A 17,693-nucleotide genomic window follows, 5' to 3' on the forward strand; every position below is an offset into this window, starting at 1 on the left:
TTCAACATAAACAAGAACAAATTATAATACATCTGCATTCAATCAGATGATATTAAAAATAATATGTCACACTGGTATGCAAAAACGTGCTAGCATCTTTCCTCAATGTCAAACACAAAGAAATTTCAGTGCTACTACCCCTACAAGACTACATAATAATTACTGATATTAGAATGTAAAGTTCAAAGAAACTTGTTCAATCTCTTCATCTCATCCTCCTAATTCATCTTCTCTAATTACAGTAAATCCCCAGGTTGCTTCTCTCTATAAAATCCCCATTTTTCTGTAATACATTAATACCTATTCTTATTATTTTGCACTGTAGCATTGTATTTGACTTAATTTTCCTGGAGTTACTAAATATAAAAAATTTATTTGCCTACCTATAAAGAAAGTATTCCACAATTACACTCAACTACCAAGTATCTCATGTGTTCCTCCCTCCTGCCTCTGACTTCCACCACTAATCAAGGACAATTTTCCTGCAGAGGGAAGACTGGATGAGGGTAGCCTGGCATGAGATGAGGGTGGAGCGAGAGGTAGGGTCAGATCACACAGGGCTGGGAGAGCTCCAAGAAGGAATTTAGAATTTTTTTTCTAAGTACAAAAAGGGGTGGCTAAGAGGCTTTAAGCTGGATGTGGGGGAGTTACTTGCTATAATAAAAATATATTTCTATTTCCTGTGTGGAAAATGGATGGTAGTAGAGCAAGAACAGACCCGGGGAGCCAGTTGGAAGGCAACTGAGGTGAGAGCTTACAGAGGTTTGACTGAGAGCAGCAGTAGCAGTATAGAAAGGACCATGTGCAGGAGATGTTTAGGAGGTAGATTCCACTGGATCCTCCAATAGATTGGACACAGGAAATGAGAACAGGTGGGGTTTCTAACCAGAGTCCCAGCATAAAATCTAGTGGTCTTCCCTTGTCTGCTGCTGCTGCTGCTAAGTCGCTTCAGTCGTGTCCGACTCTGTGCGACCCCATAGACAGCAGCCCACCAGGCTCCCTTGTCCCTGGGATTCTCAAGGCAAGAACACTGGAGTGGATTGCCATTTCCTTCCCTTGTCTACGGCTCATCAAACCTGGACAGACCTGTCCCCATTCTATTGGAATTGGCTCCTTTGGAACTGAGTCACACACAAACTGGACTCCGCAAGGTTAGACCTGGGAACCTCCTTGGATGCGCCCTTCATTCCACAGTAGATAGCATCCTGGATTTAGAGACAAGGAAACAGAGTAGTGGAGGAGAGAGCTGGCTACCATTAAACCTGGGTGAACAGCCTCCATCATTTCTGATGCCTTAAGAAATAGAATATGAACCACAAGTGGGTTAAACCAAAACAAAAGTAGGAAATTTAGGGGAAAAAACAAGCACTTTACTGTGTGCAACTTTCAAATGGGGGAGGGGAGTGTACACACAGGTAGAGTATAAGTACAAATGATAAAGTAAACAGGGCAAAAGGCCTATGAAAGGGTACATGGGTGTTTTTAGTACTATTCTTGTAAATTTTCTGTATTTGACATTATTTCCAAATAAACGCTTTAAAAAAAAAAAATCCAAGCAGTCATAGCTTTTGGTCCATAATACCTCTTATGGGTAACTACACAGCTATGGTGACAAGAGAAGGAGGTAGGAATTCCTGCTTCCTATGGGTGCTGCCTAAAGTCAAGAACCAGAAAGGTCACAAAGATTTGCCTCATAACCAGAGGCAGCAGCAGAAGCCATTGAATGCCCCAGGAAACCTAACCAACAAGCCACAACTCAGCATCCATCAGCACAAGACTCTAGTGCCCAGGCAGAACCAAGGCAGCAAGAAGCCAGAGGGAAGTACAAGACCCAAAGCCCCTCTCCTCCAGCACTAGGAGAGTGCAAAAGCATCCCTCCACCCCTAGACAGCCATCTAAGGAAGGAGGAGGACAGTGAGACCCCTTGAAAGGGCAAACACAGCCCCTAACAGAAGTCCGAACTTGGAATTAACTGAAGATTTACACAAAAAGAACTATGATAAACCAGAAAAGAAGTGGCAGGGTTAAGGCTCCTCTTTGCTGCTGCTACTGCTGCTAAGTCGCTTCAGTTGTGTCCGACTCTGTGCGACCCCATAGACAGAAGCCCACCAGGCTCCCCCGTGCCTGGGATTCTCCAGGCAAGAACACTGGAGTGGGTTGCCATTTCCTTCTCCGGTGCATGAAAGTGAAAAGTGAAAGTGAAGTCGCTCAGTCGTACCTGACTATTAGCGACCCCATGAAATGCAGTCTACCAGGCTCCTCCATCCATGGGACTTTCCAGGCAAGAGTACTGGAGTGGGGTGCCATTTCCTTCTTGGAAAAATGTTAATAGGCATAAACTAATAGGTGATTTTCACCTTTGTACTTTTATTATATGCATCTTGAGAAGGAAATGTGTATAAATTTTATAATTGGGCAAAACTAAATCAATCGATCAATAGAGATGTTTTCTTAGAAGGAAATCTCAGCAGAGAACAAGGCAGAATACCATATGGTATTTCACTGTAAGCGCCGTGTAGTATGGTAGTCGCTCAGTCGGTCAGACTCTTTGCAACCCCATGAACTGTAGCCCGCCCACTCCTCTGTCCATGGGATTCTCCAGGCAAGAATACTGGAGTGGGTTGCCATTTCCTTCTCCAATGCATTAAAGTGAAAAGTGAAAGTGAAGTCGTTTAGTCGTGTCCAACTCTTAGCGACCCCACGGACTGCACCCTACCAGGCTCCTGCGTCCAGCCCTAACTAGTGACAAAAGAATCCTTTGCTGCCCTCTGCTGGTCAGCCATGGAGCAATGCTGCCGTGGGAGAAACACCTTATGAAGGATTTTTGTTAGACAAGTTGAAAGCAGTTGCATCACATTTGTCTGTCTCCCTCAAGTACAAACCCAAAGTCTGCAATTTTCATTGCAGTGATTACTTGAGCTTGCTGCCCTGGCTTTGCACATAGCATACATCTGAGGTCCATTATTGCCTGACAGTACTTAACTTTTTCAAATTACACTTTTGTATCTCAAAAGTATTCCAAAATTTTGAATGCTTCTTAGTCAGGAATACATAGACCTTAAATGACAGACAGATGCAGACTGCTTCATTTTACTTTTTCTCTCTTTCTCTTATTTTTTCTCTTTACCTGATCTTTCACTCTTTTCCTATCTGCATCTTTTCTTATTTTCCTTCCCAAAGGTAGAATTGCATGTTACAATCTTTCTTTTTTATAAATATGGACTGATAGTGGGCCTATGAAGAAGGAGGAACCTCAGGAATGGAGCCAAGGGAACCAGAGTCTTAGGGATCATAACATAGAAATCCCATCCCCAAATTCAAAGACACTGACTCCCAACTCATACACACACACATCATGTTACGTATTTGCAAATATCTACATTTTACATGAGCCAATATTTTCCTTTTAAACTTAAATATTAAGAATAAGCAATTCTTTTTGAAAGAAGATAACTTGCATTCCTCTTACTCTTGAACCTGGTTGAGTTGATTATGAGTTGCACTCAAATCAGCATCTAATTGTTGTATGTCTCGAGTACCAGACTCCTTATGTCTGTCCTTATCGAATGTGTCCTGGAATGATAAAAAAATAAAAAATAAAAACAGAGTCTGAAAACATGAAGCCACATGGACAGCAAAAACATTACGCTGGACAAAAGAAGTCAAGCCAAAAGGGCATGTAATGTATTGTTTCATTTTTGTGAATTTTCCGTGCAGGCATAATGAACCTAGAGTGATAAAAATCCAAAGGGTGATTGCCCTAAGGGCGGAGGGAGGGAACTGGGAAGTGGCACAAGGGAATGAGCTGAAGGAATGGAAATGTTTTGTATCTCAATAGGGATGTGAGTTACAAGGATATATCCATTTGTCAAAATTCATCAACCTATGGTTTTCACTGCAGGTAAGTGACACCTCAGATTTTTTAAAAAGACATCGAAATATCATTCTACATCTTTATACCCAGAATAACATCTACAGGGGGTAAAAATCTAAGAGATTTTTTTTTCCCCACATAAAAACTTTCTTTAATGAAAACTGACATCTACAGAGCACTTCCTACGTGTAAGTTTTTTCCCATGCTTATCATGTTTAACTCTAACAATGACCCTATTAGGTAAGCAAAAGCATTGTTCCCATTTAGCAACTGAGGAAACTGAGACCTAATAGGTTGGACAATCTACCTAGGACCTAAGAAGGTGGACAAGGATTCTGTCAAGTGATCTCTAAGTAGGAATCCTTCACCCACTACCTCATAAGGCCCTCTTGCTTAGAACACAGCTATGGTGGTCTTAGAACACAGCCTGGTCTTAGAACAGGTCATAGAACACAGCTATGGTCTTAGAACACAGCCTGATCTAAGTGGTTCATCTTTTGAAAGAAATTTATATGAATCCAAAAACCATTGAAAATCAAGGTTACCAATGTTTTGCTTATCCAGACATAGTGATACCCGTGCCTTACCAGCGGTCCCCAACCTTTTTGGCTCCAGCGACCAGTTTCATGGAAGACAATTTTCCCACGGACCCTGGGGTGGGGGATGGTTTCAGGATGATTCAAGTGCATTACATTTATCGTGCACTTTATTTCTATTATTATTACATCAATTCCACCTCAGATCATCAGGCATTAGATCCTGGAGGTTGGGGGCCTCTGCTTAGAGCAAAGTATGTGTTTTCTTTTCAGTCTGGTCCTCAACTATTAAAACACTACCACTGCTGCGTGGAAACCACCGATATATCAACCACAAATGATGACACTCTCTTGATCAGTCTACCAGGATTGAGTTTTCTTATCTGGGAAGTTTCCAATTAGGTAATTCATTTAATTTTACTTTTTCAGAATACTGAGCTGCACCCCCCTTTTAATGATCCCTTTCTCTTATGACTCCCCTCCCCTCCCCCATGATACCCTGTCAGGGTGACTAACTTGTCTTTTTTTTTTTTTTTAATTTATTTATTTTAATTGGAGGCTACTTACTTTACAATATTGTAGTGGTTTTGCCATACATTGACATGAATCAGCCATGGGTGTACATGTGTTCCTCATCCCTCCCCATCCCATCCCTTTGGGTTGTCCCAGTGCACCAGCCCTGAGCACCCTGTCTCATGCAACGAACCTGGACTGGCGGTCTGTTTCACATATGATAATATCCATGTTTCAATGCTATTCTCTCAAATCATCCCACTCTCGCCTTCTCCCACAGAGTCCAAAGGACTGTTCTATACATCTGTGTCTCTTTTGCTGTCTTGCATATAGGGTTATCGTTACCATCTTTCTAAATTCCATATATATGTATTAGTATACCATATTGGTGTTTTTCTTTCTGGCTTACTTCACTCTGTATAATAGGCTCCAGTTTCATCCACCTCATTAGAACTGATTCAAATGTATTCATTTTAATGGCTGAGTAATATTCCATTGTGTATATGTACCACAGCTTTCTTATCCATTCGTCTGTTGATGGACATCTGGGTTGCTTCCATGTCCTGGCTATTGTAAATAGTGCTGCAATAAACATTGGGGTACATGTGTCTCTTTCAATTCTGGTTTCCTCAATGTGTATGCCCAGCAGTGGGATTGCTGGGTCGTATGGCAGTTCTATTTCCAGTTTTTTAAGGAACCTCCACACTGCTCTCCATAGTGGCTGTACTAGTTTGCATTCCCACCAACAGTGTAAGAGGGTTCCCTTTTCTCCACAACCTCTCCAGCATTTATTGCTTGTAGACTTTTGGATCACAGCCATTCTGATTGGCGTGAAATGGTACCTCATTGTGGTTTTGATTTGCATTTCTCTGATAATGAGTGATGTTGAGCATCTTTTCATGTGTTTGTTAGCCATCTGTATGTCTTCTTTGGAGAAATGTCTGTTTATTTCTTTGGCCCATTTTTTGATTGGGTCGTTTATTTTTCTGGAATTGAGCTGCAGGAGTTGCTTGTATATTTTTGAGATAACTTGTCATTTTAAAGTTACTATTTAATGCCTACAGTGGGTGCATCAATGTCCCAAATACAGACTATCACCAGACCCTTTTCATAGCTGAGGAAGCAGAGGCTCCTTGAGTTGACTGAAGCCATACCACCAGGAAGTAGGCAAGGCTGAGATTTTAATGCTGATCTGTCTTAAGAGAAAACTCAATCCATTATGCTACATACTACGATAATAGAAACTCACCTTTCCAACCCATGTCTCAGTTCCCTAACTAGAACTGAGACCCTCACTAGGTAAAAAGCCTTATCTTATGTATGTTTGAGTTCCCAGAGCCTGATCAGGTGCTGAATACTGAGGATGATCCTTTAGTATCCCTACCTGTAAAGAAGGGACCTTGCTGTCCACAGGTTTTCCCAGGGAAGCAGCTGTAAAGGAGGCCTCCAGCCAAGGCAAAAGGCGTGATTTGATTGTTTCCACACCATCATAATGTCCTCCTGGAAGAATCCACAGACCAGGTGAGCGAGAGAAAGCCAACCACATCCACCCAGGCACAGAGCAAAGGGAAGGGAAAAGGAAAAGAAGGCAAAGAGGGGAGAACCAGAGGGAGACGCACGGGCTGTTCTCACCTTCTTGGGCTGCTATAGTGAGGATCCCAAAGAGTTGTCCCTGCACTTTGGCAACTTGTTCAATGAGTTCAAGGCAGTGATTTAGATTTTGATCACATGAGTTCGCCTGCAAAGCCAGAATGGCAGACATCAGTTCAATTTCATCCTTCTGGGACCCACTGCACGGTGGACATACGTGTCACTTTATGGACATATGTATCCCTTTACACAAGGGCCAGCTGACACTGGTATGCTCCCAGGGCAGAGACTGCTGTGTGCTCACAAAACACACTTGCACCCCACTCCAGTACTCTCGCCTGGAAAATCCCAGGGACGGAGGAGCCTGGTAGGCTGCAGTCCATGGGGTTGCTAAGAGCTGGACACAACTGACTGACTTCACTTTCACTTTTCACTTTCATGCATTGGAGAAGGAAATGGCAACCTGCTCCAGTGTTCTTGCCTGGAGAATCCCAGGGACGGTGGAGCCTGATGGGCTGCCGTCTATGGGGCCGCACAGAGTCGGACACGACTGAAGCGACTTAGCAGCAGCAGCAGCTAAGTGCCAGGCACTGTCCATGCTTTATGTAGGTAAACTCAGAAAATCCACACCATAGGTACTGTAGAAGATTAGGAGGACTATTGTCATCATTGCCATTTTTAGATGAGAAAACTGAGACCCAGAGAGGTTAAGTAATATGCCCAGGGGTACTTAGCTAGTATGATGTCAGAACTGAGACCTGCTTCCAGACTTCATGCTCTTGACTACTAAACTATACTGACATTTGGATCATGATTAGTGCCAGAAGGAGGAGGGGGAGGATTGGATTATGTGACAAAAAGTGAGTTAGGAGGGCAGCCAGGGAAGCCTCTCTGAGGAGGAGTCACTGGAGCTAAGTCTCAGATTCAGAGCACCAGAGAAAGAGCAGGCCAGGCTGTGGGAACACCAAGGCAGAGGCCCAATGGCAGGAAGGAATCTGGCGACCTTGAACCAGAGGTAAGTGCATGTGGCAGAGGATAGGTGGTCAGAGAGGTTGGCAGGACAGATTCTGCGGGCACCCTGCAGGCCGGGTAAGCAGTCGGGATGGAAGGGACTCGTAACTGAGAGGGAGATGCTGGTTAACTTTCCATGCCTGGTTAACAGTACCTGGGACTAGCTCTATTGTAACACTTATAAGAAGAAATGGACACAATCAAAATATCTCATTCTTCTATCCCCTTCTCCTAAAAAGTCTATGAGCTGTTTTGGTTCGATTTTGACTATGAGTTTTCTTTTTTAAAGACTTTGTCTTTCTCATCAATCACTAGTATCCATGGCAAATCAAAGGCCCCAAAGATTTGATGAATGAGTGACTGAGTGACTATCATAATATGGGCATGATCAGGACATACGGGACCCACAGTCTGATCAGCTTTATCCATTCCTTCCTTGTTGAACCAGCAACTCCTTGCCCTTGCTATTTCATTCCTGCACTTACCACAGTGAACTTCATTTCCCCAGTTACAGCCTTTTGCCCTCTGACTGGATCATGCCATGTGCTAAGTGGACAGAGAATAGGCTTGGGAGTCAAGCAGACCTGAGTATCTCAGCTCTGCTACCTGCCACTGTTCTGTGTAATTCTGCACAGGTTGCTTAGCCTCTATGAGCCCATATCCCAACCTGGAAAATGAAGATTATGGCTTGCAGAGTGTTAAGAGAATCAAATCAAAATAATGCACTTTCTGCACCTTCAAGATGTAGCCCCTGTAAGATGTAGCACCTGTAAGATGCTGCACAGAACTGAAGGGAGCAACGGACTGAGTAATAGGGCAGACCCTAGTTCAGATCCAGTTCTCCACTTATTAGCTTATTCCCTTAGAGAAGACATTTTTAAAATGCTCTTCCGTTCACTGGAATTTAGAAGGTGGATGATCTCACCAGCTAGCATAGGTACAGAGTAGAGAAGGTATATAATAATTAGTATTATTATAGTATTATTACTATAGGTTTCTGTGCCTTGACCAGTGCCCGGCACACTGTAGGGGTCCAATGTTTATCGAATGAGTTTGCACACACCACTAACATAGAGAATATACCGTGTCAGACTGCTTCTGATCCCAAGACGTGTCACAACACGTTGCCCGTTTCTAACACAATGCATTGCACAAGACACTCAACCTGCCATTGTCACAGTGCTCTACCAAACAGTTACTCCCCACAAGATAAACAGAGCAAAGATATGAACTAATTACGTGCTTGTGTGCGTGCTCAGTCGCTTCAGTCGTGTCTGACTCTGCGACCCTATGGACTATAGCCCACCGGCTCCTCTGTCCATGGGATTCTTAAGGCAAGAACACTGGAGTGGGTTGCCAAGCCCTCCTCCAGGGGATCTTCCCAACCCAGGGATCAAACTCTAGTCTCTTTCATCTCCTGCATTAGTAGGTAAATTCTTTACTACTAGTGCCATCTGAGAAGTCCATGAACTAAATTGTACTGTCTCCTAATTCCAAATCTCATTCACTTATAAATCCTTGAATTCTTTTAATTCCTAAGCCTTGGGCTGGCAGCTCAGGGAACAAAACTACATTAAAAAATAAAAAGTTGCCTGCTGTCAATGAACTCAACAGCTGGGGAAGCAGGATAGAGAGTAGGAAACACACAGGGGATAAATAATTCCCTTAGAGTTTACTAAGTGCTCTAAGAAGATAGTGAGGTGTAGAAGAAGTAAAATATAGTCTGGTACCGGGTGATGGGTGGGAGATTAAGACACTTTGAGCAGAGGAAGAGCAAATATTATTATGAAGGCAAGAAGCCACAAGGCATATTGTACGGGAGAGGAGAATACAAGGTCCAGAGACTAAGTAAAACAGGACTTTGTCACATGAAGAGCTCTGGGCTCTATCCAATCACTGAAAAGTTTAATGAGGCAAGTGGAGGGTTCACTTTGATTTCACAAAAATGACTCTGGCAGAAGCAGACCAGATAATTGGATTAGAGAGTGCATCTGGGAAGGAAGTAGGCAGTTGTAAGCATCTAGCTGAGAGATTCTGAGAGCTGTGGAGGTGACAATACTCCTTCCCAGCTCTGGAATCACATCTGTGTTGGCCACGGTCCCACTGATCCTAGCATTACCTGAGGAGGAAGTCAGGTGGTTTGGGAAGAGGTAAGAGGTATGTGAGGGAGAATGCTCTTTCCAGACGGTTTAAGGAGTCTGGGCTTTCCTGGTGGCTCAGATGATCAAGAAACTGCCTGCAGTGCAGGAGACCCGGGTTCAATCCCTGGATCAGGAAGATCTACTGGGGAACGGAATGGCTACCCACTCCAGTATTCTTGCCTGGAGAATTCTATGGACAGAGGAGTCTGGCGTGCTGCAGTCCATGCAAAGAGTTGGACATGACTTAGTGACTGAACAACAACAATAGCTCCTTCTAAAAAAATTTAATGAAAGAAAAAACAGTTACATCACAATTACTAATAAGAATTATTTATGAAAACTTTACTTCATTTATATAAGTATAAGGGGGTATATGGTGTTGAGGGTATGGTGTTGGAGAAGACTTGAGAGTCCTCGGACTACAAGGAGATCAAACCAGTCCATCCTAAAGGAAATCAACCCTGAATATTCATTGGAAGGACTGATGCTGAAGCTGAAGCTCCAGTACTTTAGCCACCTGACTCAAAGAGCCAACTCATTGGGAAAGATCCTGATGCTGGGGAAGATTGAAGGCAGGAGGAGAAGAGGATGACAGAGAATGAGATGGCTGGGTGGCATCACTGACTCAATGGACAAGAGTTAAGCAAGTTCAGGAGATGGTGAAGGACAGGGAAGCCCAGCATGCTGCAGTCTATGGGGATGCAAAGAGTCAGACACAAATGAGCGACTGAACAACAACAAAGGGGGTACGTGTGCTATGTTGTAAAGTAAAATGCATTAACTTTGTGCGTAAGTTTTAACAATACTATCCCAGGGAATAGGGTTTTGGCTGTGTTGAAAATCACTGATTTGGGCAATGAGGAGCCCCAAAACAATCCCATGAAGAGTTGTATAAAAATTGGATTGGAGGGAGGCATGGAGAAAGGTAGGAAATCAATAGGAATATGCCACGCTGCTGGTGTGGAACTTTGCTGGGGGCCAGCGTGAGGCACTCCACCCATGGCAAAGGTCATGAGGAAGGAGGCTCGACATACGCAAAGGCGGGATTGAGCCTCAGGAGTCCCCCTGGAAATCCTCGAGCATCTACCCCCATAACCAAAGTCTGCCTACTTTACTACTTTGTGCTCTCACCTACACCTCTGACTTTACGGGGGGCTGTTCCCCACCACCTCTTTTGGAGAAGGAGCTAACTTAGAGCTCCAGTTAATAATAATTCCTGGGCATGACAAGAGTGTTTTAACCTACAAACTCCTCTGAAGGTTCTCTAGCCTGCCTGACAGGCTTGTCCAGCCACATGTGATTGCTCACAGCCTCCCAACTGTGAGAGGCACAAGATGCTTTAAACCTTCTAAAAACAGGTTCCTTAGAAAAGTTAGAAAACCATTAATATAAATATAATGGGCTGATTAGAAATTGTATTGGTGAAGGGTTTTTCATTTGTTGAGCCAATGTTTGTTGCTAAGTCTCCACATCTCCTGCCCTTACACACATTAATGAATATATGGAAGAAATAAGTATTAACCTTTGATATAAATCACGTTAGACCTTAGGCTAAGTAAATTCTTTCCTTAATTAAAACCCACTACACCCTCACCCTATAGGAATGTAACTTTATCTGGTACCTTCGGAAGGTGGAGTCTTTTCTAAGAATAATCACCCCTGGAGAAATAAGTGTCCTGGTTGACTGACCGCTGTCACAAGGAGAGGGTCATAAATTGTCAGCAGGCCCCCTGGCCAGAAGATGATGTAACACCCCTAAGACCTCTGTATACATTTGTATGAAGCACCTGACTTTGATAAAAGTCAGGACTGCTGAACCCACGTGACTTTTGCATAACATCTCAGTGTATAAAAGTAGACCATGGAAAATAAAGAATTGGGATCAGTTCCTCGAAAGACTGGTCTTCCCATGTCTCTCTCTCTCTCAAACTCTGGCTGAGTCTCCATCTGGAGTGCGGAACCCGCCATGCTTACTAATTATGCCTGGGCTTCTAAGATCCGACCGGGGAGGCCTCAGTGTCTCCTCTCCTTCGGGAGAATGGAAGGACGCCTGCGGCCTACATAAGTGGTGCAAGCTTCTTGTCTTGAAGTTTTATTGGTTTCTTGCGTAAACCAAGCTACTCAGCCTCTTTTCTCCACTGAATTTTCCTGCTGAGCTATCCTCATTCTATTACTCTTTATATCTCTAATTAATATCTAATTGAAGCTATTGTATCCTGATCCTTGCCGATGCCGTCCCCGCTTCGAACTCCCTGGATCAGCCGGGGCTGGGCCCCAGCAGAACTTACACAAGGAAACTTCAGATTTATTCTAGTGGCTTTGTGAAGATAGGAAAGCTAGAAGTAACAGAAAGGAGTGTCATATTCCAGAATATAACCACCAGCATTACTAACATTTTTTTTTAAATGTTCTTTTGAAGGGAAAAAAAAACCCTGTGTATTGGAGATAGGCTACTAGCCTCCTTTTGTAAGCATGATGGCTGCAAAAATACTGTGAGTTGTGAGGGAAAGAATTCTCTGCACAGCAAGCAGCTGCTTTGTCAGTATGTCTCCTCCCTTACTCTCCTGCAGCTGTAGGCATTATTGCTACAAAGCTCATGTGAGATCTGCCTTAACCATAGGCCAGAAGTTAGTTTCCCCACATATGTAAGATATGATTGGAGTTTGAATAAGAGCAACTGCAGCTAAAGGGGAAAGGTGGGAGATATTTGAGACTTTTAAAAGGTGAACTCCTCAGGGCTTGATGAACCCATTTACAAGGTGTGATGGAGACAGAGGAGATCGGGTTTCTGACTTGGGCCACAGGGGAGATTGTGATGCTGTTGCCTAATCAGAGGCCACAAGTAGAGAAGCAACAAGACCGGAGGGAGGGAAACTCATCCTGTTTGCTTCATGTTGACTCAGAGGATCTGGCCATCCACATGGAGCTGTCTGGAAGGCAGGTGGCCAGCCATTCAGGTCGGGAGCTCTGGAGAAAGGCCCAGGCTGGAGATAAACCTTGGAGTCATCAACATCTGGGAAGTAGCTAAAGCCATAAAATTGGATGAAAGTGTCAGTATGTTTGACTCTTTGCGACCCCATGTACTATAACCCACCAGGCTCCTCGTCCATGAAATTCTCCAGGCAAGAATACTGCTGGAGTGGGTTGCCTTTCCCTTCTCCAGGGAATCTTCCTGACCCAGGGGTCAAATCCAGGTCTCCTGCATTGCAGGCAGATTCTTTACTATCTGAGCTACAGGAGAAGTCCAATAAAAGTGGATAAGATGTGTCAACTGCTGCAGAGAAATCAAGGAGATAAGGACTATAGAAAAAAAAAAGAGAGAGAGATTAGACTTGACCTGACCATTAGGTGGAGCAGTTACAGCAGAATGTTTTGGGGAAAGGATACTTGATGTTGTTCCAGATCATTCCAGGTTGAGGAACAAATGGGAGTTAAAGAAGCAAAGACAGTGAAGACAGATTAGTCTTTCAAGAAGTTTTGCAGTGTGGGGAAGGAGAGATACAGAACAGAGGCTTTGTTCCCACCCCTTTAGTGTTATCACTCTCTAGCCCAGACCAAACCTTCTGACCAACTGAGCTTAAATGTTGCCTTATTTCCAAGGTTCTTCATAAGGTGCCTCTGCATGACTTCTGCTGCCTCACTTCCTCCAGCAGCTCTCTCCACTCCCACACAAACCTATTTCGCTAGTGTACGTGTGCCATGGGCACAAGATCAACAATCCTTTGATCCCTTTCAATTCCTATACTTCTGAACAGCCTTGACCTTATTAACATTTCTCATGAGACCCCAGTCATCGCAGCCTGTGTTGAAATGGCTCTCTCATCATACTATTCTATTCTTAACTTGAATCACCTACACAATATTGGAAAGAGAGAAAATTTTCACCCCAGTTCAGTTCAGTTCACTCGCTCAGTCGTGTCCGACTCTTTGCGACCCCATGAACCACAGCACGCCAGGCCTCCCTGTCCATCACCAACTCCTGGAGTCTATCCAAACCCATGTCCATTGAATCGGTGATGCTATCCAACCATCTCATTCTCCACAAATATTAATAATAAAACATACCATTAAATATTTTTAATCAACTTGCAAATTTCAATTTGAAAATCTATTCAAATCTATCAATTTTAGTACAAAATATAGTTATTTCCACTTAGAGAAACTTTACATTCATATACACAAAATATGCTTCATCTGTATTAGATAAGAAACTGTGCAAAAGGATTTATCATAGTATCCTTTAAAATATGAAAGTTACAATCATTTAATAATGATTTGCCTGATATCTTTGGAGAAGGCGATGGCACCCCACTCCAGTACTCTCGCCTGGAAAATCCCATGGACGGAGGACCTTGGTAGCCTGCAGTCCATGGGGTCGCAAAGAGTCGGACACGACTGAGTGACTTCACTTTCACTTTTCACTTTCATGCACTGGAGAAGGAAATTGCAACTCACTCCAGTGTTCTTGCAGCCTGATATTTTTATTTTTTAATACTCTTCTTTTTTTTTATTTTATTTTATTTTTAAACTTTACATAATTGTATTAGTTTCGCCAAATATCAAAATGAATCCGCCACAGGTATACATGTGTTCCCCATCCTGAACCCTCCTCCCTCCTCCCTCCCCATACCATCCCTCTGGGTTGTCCCAGTGCACTAGCCCCAAGCATCCAGTATCGTGCATCGAACCTGGACTGGCATCTCGTTTCATACATGATATTTTACATGTTTCAATGCCATTCTCCCAAATCTTCCCACCCTCTCCCTCTCCCACAGAGTCCATAAGACTGTTCTATACATCAGTGTCTCTTTTGCTGTCTCGTACACAGGGTTATTGTTACCATCTTTCTAAATTCCATATATATGCGTTATAGAAAAAGAATGCCATTTCCAAACACGCCAATTAGCGAATATGTACAGGAGCAAGGAAAAAAGATGATCATATTAGGAAGGATGTGGAGTCTAGTCTGAGGGGTGGCATTTCTCAGGTCTTTGCAGCTGACCCTGGAAATTCACATATGGAAAGCAAAGCCCTAATTTCTATCTTCCTTCCCCATTCCAATCTCCCCACTGCCACCACTGACTGGGGTATGTATTTTTAGACGGGGGATGGGGGAAGGATGGCAGGAAACAGACACTGCAAGTCAGTGGAATGTCCTTCCCTCCTTCTGTAGGAGATAACAGAATGGACTTGACAAGCAAAAGAGCTAGGTTCAAAACCAAGTTCTAAAGTGGAGTGGCCTTGGGCAAGCAAGCTGCCCTCTTGGGATTTGGAGGGCAAATCCACGGATTAGACTCCACATCCTTCCTAATGATTATCTCTTTTCCTTGTTCCTGTACGTATTCGCTAATTGGCGTGTTTGGAAATGGCATTCTTGTTCTATGTAAAATGACTTTTTTTTAAAGAAGAGTATTAAAAAATAAAAATATCAGGCAAATCATTATTAAATGATTGTAACTTTCATATTTTAAAGGATACTGTGATAAATCCTCTTGCACAGTTTCTTATCTAATACAGATGAATAAAATACAGACGTGTAAAATACAGAAAATAAAGCCTGCTATTTCATAGGTTCTTATAAAGCTTAAAGGCAATAATGCACAAAAAGTGGTTTAAGGGCTTTCAATAACTGTTTAAACACTCGTTTTAAGGGATTAAGAGGTACTACTATGAGTAAACTACTATGAATAAAATAGACATTGTACCGCAACAAGCACTGGGGTACATGCATCTGTTTCAATTATGGTTTTCTCAGGGTATATGCCCAGTGGTGGGATTGTTGAGTCATATGGCAGTTCTATTCCTAGTTTTTAAAGGAATCTCCATATTGTTCTCCATGGTGCCTGTATCAATTTACATTCCCACCAACAGTGCCAGATGGGGACAGAGATGGGAAAGGGGACATATGTATACCTGTGACTGACTCATGTTGATGTATGGCAGAAACCAACACAATATTGTAAAGCAATTATCCTCCAATTAAAAAAAATCAAAAATAAATAAATAAGCTACAAGGATATTATGTACAGCATGGGGAATATAGCCAATATTCAATAATTATAAATAGAGCATAGCCTTCAAAAATTGTGAATCACTATATTATATACCTGAAAATTATGTAACACTATACATCAACTATACCTTAAAAAATTCTTTTAAATGAAGTCCTCTGCAAAGTAAAAGTAAAAATGCTGGTTATAACAGGCTGTAACTGCTTCTAGAAAGGTGCCCATCTGTGGGCAGCCTTTCAAGCGGCTCTATTTCGAAATCAACCCTCTGTTCTATGTCATTGAGGCTGACCCTGCCACACACTCACTGCCTCCACAACAAAGTTTTTAAACTGAGATCCTGAATTTTATTTTTTTCTTCATATATATATTTGATTGAAGTATAGTTGACTTACAGTGTTTCAGGTGCACAGCAAGGTAATTCAGTTATACATATACATTGTTTATATTATTTTTCAGATTATTTTCCATTATAGGTTATTACAAAATATTGACTATAGTTTCCCGTGCTATACAGTTAACCTTTGTTGCTTGTGTTGCATATCTATTTTTTTCTGAATTTTAGATATAAGAAAGAGGAGGATTATACCTCAACAATTTAGGAACAGCTTCTATTTAGGCTTTCCCACTGGATTTTGGAGGCAAGCATGGCAACCCATTCCAGTATTCTTGCCAGGAAAATACTATGGACAGAGGAGTCTGGCAGGCTATAGTCCATGGGGTCGCAAAGAGTCAGACATGACTGAAGCAACTGAGCATGCACACACTGGATTTTAGTGTCTTGATCCATAATTAATATTCCTACTGGACTTATTTTGTTACTTCTTCTCCTTTAACATTAAACAATGGTGATGTTTACATTAACCAGTTTGTCCAAGATGAAAAATAAGGAGAATCAAATTTAAAAGTTGGTAGACTCTTTGTTAAAAAGAAAATAGTCTTCCTTAACTATTTGTCAATTATTTTGTAGCCATGAATTTATCATTAGTAACTGTGGCAGAAGGAGTGGTACCCATTAAATATTCCACGTGCTTTTCCACATTTCTCAGGCTCCCTTATAGTTAGACAGCAGCCACACAACTAAGTCTGCCCAAGGGACAATGAGTGCAAGGGCTGTGTATGATGTAGGAGCAGGGCAAGTTCTCCATTCCCTCTATTCCCCTTGCAGAACCTTCAGGGTCCGGTAATGAGGTAGCTGCTCCATCTGATGGAGGGCACCTGAAACTGAGCCAGTGACAAACAAGAGCTACCATCAGACTTTGCATGAATGGGAAAGAAATCTCTATTCTGTCAAGACACTAAGGTTTGGCATTTATTCATTACTGGCCAGTAAATCACTGCAGATGGTGGCTGCAGCCATGAAGTTAAAAGAGACTTGCTCCTTGGAAGAAAAGCTATGATCAACCTAGACAGCATACTAAAAAGCAGAGACATCACTTTTCCAACAAAGGTCTGTCTAGTCAGAGCTATCGTTTTTCCAGTAGTCATGCACAGATGTGAGAGTTGGACTATAAAGCTGAGCACCAAAGAATTAATGCTTTTGAACTGTGGTGTTGGAGAAAACTCTTGAGAGTCCCCTGGACTGCAAGATCAAACCAGTCCGTCCTAAAGGAAATCAGTCCTGAATATTCATTGGAAGGACCGATGTTGAAGCTGAAACTCCAATACTTTGGCCACCTGATGCGAAGTTATGACTCATTTGAAAAGACCCTGATGCTGGGAAAGACTAAAGGCGGGTGGAGAAGGGGACAACAGAAGATGAGATGGTTGGATGACATCACTGACTCAATGAGTTTGAGCAAGCTCCGGGAGTTGGTGATGGACAGGGAAGCCTGACGTGCTGTGGTCCATGGGGTCGCAAAGAGTCAGACACAACTGAGGGACTGAACTGAAGGAGATAAAGGTCCTGAAGGGAAGAAAAGTGTTCTCTATAAATTTAATAACTAGTTGAACCCTCAAGAATGTAGAAGGGGAGGAGTGAAGGGGGGTCAGGGAATCTGTTTGAAGACACCATAGCAAT

General features: G+C 42.7%; 1 protein-coding gene across 13 annotated transcripts in view; it reads right to left on the reverse strand.

Annotated features, from left to right (window-relative positions):
• Positions 1-17,693, reverse strand: part of SPATA18 (spermatogenesis associated 18) — a 57,840-nt gene that overhangs the window by 33,660 nt on the left and 6,487 nt on the right. For 9 of the 13 annotated variants that reach the window (XM_086405789.1, XM_086405782.1, XM_086405779.1 and 6 more), the window contains exons 2-4: positions 6,556-6,661; positions 6,308-6,423; positions 3,470-3,573 (exon numbers count right to left, since the gene is read on the reverse strand). In XM_086405789.1, the coding sequence (XP_086261915.1) occupies positions 3,470-3,573; positions 6,308-6,423; positions 6,556-6,661 (326 nt within the window). The remainder of the gene's footprint in view (positions 1-3,469; positions 3,574-6,307; positions 6,424-6,555; positions 6,662-17,693) is intronic. The other 4 variants (XM_086405790.1, XM_086405786.1, XM_086405787.1 and 1 more) reach the window with 1 other exon arrangement.

The sequence above is a fragment of the Bos grunniens genome, chromosome 6 (assembly GCF_055505025.1).
Source record: "Bos grunniens cultivar Pamir isolate PY7600 chromosome 6, Bosgru_T2T1.0, whole genome shotgun sequence".
Taxonomy (NCBI): Eukaryota; Metazoa; Chordata; class Mammalia; order Artiodactyla; family Bovidae; genus Bos; species Bos grunniens.